The sequence below is a fragment of the Epinephelus moara genome, chromosome 22 (assembly GCF_006386435.1).
Source record: "Epinephelus moara isolate mb chromosome 22, YSFRI_EMoa_1.0, whole genome shotgun sequence".
Classification (NCBI taxonomy): Eukaryota; Metazoa; Chordata; class Actinopteri; order Perciformes; family Serranidae; genus Epinephelus; species Epinephelus moara.
Window position 1 is genome coordinate 31290166 of NC_065527.1, and position 6405 is coordinate 31296570.

Sequence of the window (6405 nt, forward strand, 5' to 3'; positions counted from 1 at the left end):
TGCAGTACACACACACTTCAGTAGACCTCCACGGTCTATTTTTATCTCCTGTATCAGAAGTTTTGTCCTTTTAAAAATATGATTCGGCCAACAATCTGGATATCCGTGCTTTTGTCATCGATGTGGCTGAACACGGAGCCAGCTGGAGGCGGCAAGTCCACAGTAGACGGTCACATTTGTGAAATGAAAGTAAAAAAAAACGCCTCGTCTCCATTTTACAGCAGCTTATAGCGAAGGTAGCTAAGTTAGTTGTAGTCTGACGTAAGTTTTATAAATAAATATGACCGTTTAAAGCTAAAGTTTGGGTGTTTGTCATGTTAGCTAGTAATATTTAATTTTACCAGCTACATGTGTTTCCCAATATCAGTGATCTAACGTTGGATAGCCTATTAGGGTCCTCCACCTCCATATTCCTCCTCTGGTGTAACGCCATAACTGAATAGGAAGAGAAAGAGCACACAGGCATGGTGCACAAAAATATGTGTGTAATAAACAGTTTGTTATTCTTATACTCTGTGCACAAATTATGATTTGTTACAATTGCTCCAATGTGAAGAATAATGAATAATTACAAGAGGTAAGAACAAGAGTATGGGAAAAAGTGTGTAAATACAGAGCAATAAATAAAATAGAGAAGAAATGTGCATTAAAATAAACATAAAATGTGCATTATGCTACTGTGTTTAGTGTGCAGTACACACACACTTCAGTAGACCTCCACGGTCTATTTCTATCTCCTGTATCAGAAGTTTTGTCCTTTTAAAACTATGATTCGGCCAACAATCTGGACACAATCTCCCACATGGTCCAGTCATATAGATTTTGATTTATTTTCACAAGGCGCAGCTCCTAATAGAGTTTCACTTTTTTTTCTCCAACTAAGCGACCAATGAAATCTTGCCGACTAATGCCCTTTCTGGTCAACTGACATATGATGGACCATTAGGGGGCAGCCCTAGTTCAGTCCTTGTCAGGCAAGAGCTCAGGTGTAGTGCTGCCAGAGCACACTGGAATGATACTCAACCATGTTGTTTCTTCAAATGTGAATTAGAAGACATACAGTTCACATAATTCATAAACATTTTTTATGCGCTTAAGGAGGTTGGAAAAGGACACAGCCTTTTGTATATGGGGCGCATGCTCCACCCACTGAGCCACCGGGTGCACCACAACTCCACCTTTTAGTGTCAGACCTGTGTGCTATAGGTACCCCAACAGAGGGGTGACCAAAAATGGGGATGGTATGGAATGGTTCTTATTGGTACCTTTAACAACTTTTCACAGTGTAAAACTAATCGTTCCAATGCGGTCTGAACTAAACTGAACTGACCCAAAATAGTTGGTAGAAATGAGGCTCATTATTTCTTTAATTACATTTAATTTTCTACCTGTGATAATTTCATCTTGTTTATGAGCTGATGTTACTTTAATTTGCACAATGATAATAGTGAAATGGCAAAAGGCAAAGTAACCCCACTGATTCTTATTTCCAGATGAGACTTTATATCCATCTCGATGTCTCAAAGCTGACCCTACTCTCCCTCGCCCTCCTCTGCCCTGTCCCACGGAATGTCACATCTTACCCACACTCCCCCACCGCCCTCCTGCCCAGTGGGGACAGAGCTGAGCTGGAGTCTGCCCTGCTGCTCCTCCAGTCTGCAGTAAATGACCCTTGGGCTGAGTGGCCCCAAGACCCCCAGCTGGCCCTGCTGAAGCCCAAAGAGGAGAAGGAGGAGAGGTCCTGGGAAGAAGAGGCCCTGCTGAGGGCCCAGAGAGGAGACCTGGTACCCCAGCCACTGTCACCCTTCCCTGGAGGTCACTCTAGGGACATCATGATCTATCAGGGGGAAGGAGAAGGAGAGGATGGAGGGAAAAGGAACGAAGATCTGACCTCTATTATCGGGGGCCTCCAAGCTGTTAGTCGGGAGAAAGGAGGATTCGGGTTCCGCTTTGGGAGGAAAAGATGGACTGACAGGGGATGGATGGACTAAGGGAGGGGGGAGTACGGAGGAGAATAAGTGGAACTGATGAGGGAGACATGGGAGAAAAAGAGGGTGAAGCTGTGAGGAGATGATTCAATAAACAGGCTTCTTTCCATATGAGGATGGTAATACACTCAGCAATTTCCTAGGCAAGATGCACTGTTAAATGATTCATGGCAACCAAATGTTAGTGTAGAAATTGCTCAGTGGATCACTGCCTTTAAAAAAACAAGGTTTAACACAGGTTGCATTTAAGTCTGAGGAAATATTCAACAGAACAGGAGGAGGAAAATAAACATGTTATTTGATGCCTCCATCAGCATGACACATTATCTGAATTTGATAACTACACAAGAAACAAGAAATATAAATGCATGAAAGGTAATGTGTCTGGATTCAACAGCAATAGAAAAGGTTCTATCAGTGTTTTCCTCATCTTTGTCTCAAAGAAAGCAGTGAGAGACTTCTTCTTTAGTGACAGACTGTAGAGAGAAAGATGACACGGCAGCAAATGTTAAAGCTTCTCTGCAAAAGTGAATGTAAATGTAATGTATTTTTGTCAAATCCAAAGTCCAACAGAATTATAACAGCTGTACATAGATAAAGATATATAGATATATATAAATATATATTAGAAGTATGCATTGTGTGTTCATTTGTTGGCAATTAATAAAGAGTTGTTATACAAAACTCAACACAGATTTGGGGGTTGAATGTTTGATTCAGTGTCATCAGTTGATTAAATGTACTTAGTTTATTTCATTACAATTTTTTATGATATTTTTAACAGGAAAGTCATTAACAAAATGACAAGACAGTCAAAAACAAACAAACAGGCAGGAAGTCTGGTAAATACTGAGAGATTAATACAGGAAAGGCAGCTACTCAGTTGGAATGGTGAGCCAATCATTATTGCAACATGTCACTTACAAGTGAAGGGTGAATTAAGGGTGATTGGAACATTAGGGCAAATGGGACATTGTGACTATACAGGGTTTATTTTCTCATCTGATGAGTGAAAAAAAAAGTTTTTGCTGTGAAACCACATAATCAAAATTGCATGCTCCCATAGGTGTGACATCATGTGGTGAGTGGGGCAAGATTCATACAGGAAGTTGACCCTGCAATGCATAAGGTGAGGAAAATAACATAGGCTGAATCCAAATGTCCACACTCTGGACTTGCAGACTGAGCCCTCACGGACTTCAGTTGTACGTAGTGTGACGTATTCACTGTCTTCACATAAAGTCTGTGAGGCTGCAAGGGCAGTGAAGTGCAGACATTTGGATTCAGCCATAAGCTTGCGATTTAAAAAAAAAAAAAAAAAAAGTTTTTTTTTTTTTTTTTTTTTTTTGGAATTAAGTTGTTTTTATTTTGTCCCATTCACCCAAACACGCCTTGGGTGAATGGGACAGTGCTAAAAGGCTATTCTAATAAGAAAATGATCAACCCTGCAATAGAGAACCATTGTGTATGCTCTGTATGCTCTAGATCAGTGCTTCCCAACGTCTTCATGTGTGCAGTGCACTCATCAACCATGAAAAATATTTATTGACCAGCTGGATTTTGCTGGGTGTTTTTTGCAGGCCATTTTTGCCAGCTTAGACTAGCCAGCTAGCGAAAAGCTACAAGTTTACACTCATACACTATCCAAGTCAAATCTAACACATAGAGCCTTGACCTCTTAACCTAACCCTAATTAATACTGATTAGCATTTTCTAAAATTCTAAATTGTGCATTAAATATGCTTACACTAGCTTCAATTAGTGATGAGATATGCTGTCCTAATCACCCAAATGGTACAAAAAAAGGGGTTTGGGGACAGTTAAAAAAAGGGTATATCACGCCTCCTAGGAATAGGATAAAACTTTCTTTTCTCCTCAAAAGGATAGGTAATATCTTCAGTATTACAGAAATGTATCATTTGTTGGAGTGTTTTTTTTTTCATTTATGAAATTCAAAAACTGTCTTAATCACCCTTAATTAACCTTCTATACGGCATCATCAGTGTCTTTACGTGATCAAATTGTTCCTCCCAGACATAAATCTGTTGAAACTGTTCCATTGTTCATTAACCACATCATTTCTCCAACTTAATCTTCCCAACATCTTTTCACACACAGTTGTTTCCATGATTTGAACGATCCACATATTTATACGTTAGAACCTTAGAATCATCGGAGCTCAAGTTATAAGGCCGGTTTTCAATTTTTTTAAATGCAACTTTATTTATATTTGGCATTACAGTTTTGTCACCAAGGAGACATAGTCTATGGGAACTGGGCAGCTGAACCATTTACCAATATAATCCAGAACATTCCTCCACAGGAGGGAACTCTAGGACATTCCCATAATGCATGCATAATGCATATATGTGCCACGATCTTTTCTGCAGTTTGAACATAGATCAAATTTAAATAAGCCCATTCTATTAAGTTTGGTTGGAATGCGATTATATCTGTGAATCATTTTAGAGTAAGAGTAAATAAATTTGCTTGGGGCTTCTCTGAGACTTTGTTTTTTATCCAAGAACATATTTCATACCTCTTTGATGCTTTGTGGAACATTACTGGCAGCTGTACATAGCACTGATTAGATTCTTTTCTTGATGGAAGGGAACTCACTCTTTAATATAGTCTGTAATCCAGGGGCAATAATGATTGCTCACACCACTGCTGTAATCTGTAAATATTTCCAAAAGTGGCCTCGCCCTTCCAGATTAAATTTTTCCCTCATCCTATTATATGCAAGAAAATTATCTATCTCAAATATCCATCTATCCATCCATCCATCCATCCATTTTCAACTGCTTATCTGAAGCCAGGTTGTGGGGGCAGCAGGCCAAGCAAAGCATTCCAGACATCCCTCTCCCCAGCAACACTTTCCAGCTCCTCCTGGGTCCGCCCCACGGGGTCTCCTACCAGTGTGACGTACCTGGAACACCTCTAACAGGAGGCTCCCAGGAGGCAACCTGATGAGATGCCCGAACCACCTCAACTGGCCTCTTTCGACGCAAAAGAGACAGAGTACCTTGCCTGGTATGGGCACACCGTGGTCCTCCTCCGGAGCCAGACCTGGGGCAGCTCACCAGCGAGCATCTGGTGGCCCATGGGGCCCAGTCAAGCTCAGCTCGAATGAATAACATGGAGGCACCACCCTGTGGGCCCACCTCCTGCAGGGACTGGCATCGGGCCGGGTGCATTGTGTGTGCAGGCTCTTCAAATATGGCATCTAACATTCTGATACCTTTTTGTTTGTTTTGTTTTTTTACCACTGAGCCCACTAGATTGTCTGCCTACCTGTTTTATTTCAGGATTGTGCCATATGGCCGATTATTTTTGAGTATTACAAGAGATCTTACATTTTTTTTATGTACTTCTTGCCAAACTATTGTTGAAAGAGCTAGAACAAGATTTATCACACTCCTATCATTCTCATTTTTTAAATTGTTTAAGAGGTTTAAAAGGAGAAGTAAGTTCCTGTTCAATCAGGATCCAGTTCAAATCAGCATTTGTTCCACCCCAGTGTCTGTCGAGCTTTACCATTCAAAATAAATATTATATTGTATGTTTGGCAGTGATAGACCCCCCTCCCTTCTTTGGCTGGCATAGTTTGTCCATATTAATTCCAAGTCTGAGTAAATGTACTTGGTTGATTTTCACCACTGAATATTAGTACTTTTACTTCAGTAAATATCTTATTAATTCTTCCGCCCATTATAATACTTTTAGGTCAAAACACAGACATTCGCCCCTACCAGTCCTCTCTGGCCTGCCTGACAAACAATAACCTGCTGAAATGAAACCTGCCTAGCAACCTGTTTGGAATTTTTCGATTGGATGATTCAGCTCCATAGACAAACTGCAGTACACACACACTTCAGTAGACCTCCACGGTCTATTTTTATCTCCTGTATCAGAAGTTTTGTCCTTTTAAAAATATGATTCGGCCAACAATCTGGATATCCGTGCTTTTGTCATCGATGTGGCTGAACACGGAGCCAGCTGGAGGCGGCAAGTCCACAGTAGACGGTCACATTTGTGAAATGAAAGTAAAAAAAAACGCCTCGTCTCCATTTTACAGCAGCTTATAGCGAAGGTAGCTAAGTTAGTTGTAGTCTGACGTAAGTTTTATAAATAAATATGACCGTTTAAAGCTAAAGTTTGGGTGTTTGTCATGTTAGCTAGTAATATTTAATTTTACCAGCTACATGTGTTTCCCAATATCAGTGATCTAACGTTGGATAGCCTATTAGGGTCCTCCACCTCCATATTCCTCCTCTGGTGTAACGCCATAACTGAATAGGAAGAGAAAGAGCACACAGGCATGGTGCACAAAAATATGTGTGTAATAAACAGTTTGTTATTCTTATACTCTGTGCACAAATTATGATTTGTTACAATTGCTCCAATGTGAAGAATA

The 6405-nt window shown here is 40.3% G+C and overlaps 2 protein-coding genes across 2 annotated transcripts in view; one reads left to right on the forward strand and one right to left on the reverse strand.

The window, feature by feature from the left end:
• The window catches only part of qrfp (pyroglutamylated RFamide peptide), a 5342-nt gene extending 2701 nt beyond the window's left edge, over positions 1-2641 (forward strand). The window contains exon 2 of the mRNA XM_050034771.1: positions 1494-2641. Within this exon, the coding sequence (XP_049890728.1) occupies positions 1494-1991 (498 nt within the window). The 3' untranslated portion in view covers positions 1992-2641. The remainder of the gene's footprint in view (positions 1-1493) is intronic.
• The window catches only part of LOC126383971 (collagen alpha-1(XIV) chain-like), an 849933-nt gene that overhangs the window by 416531 nt on the left and 426997 nt on the right, over positions 1-6405 (reverse strand). The window lies entirely within an intron of this gene.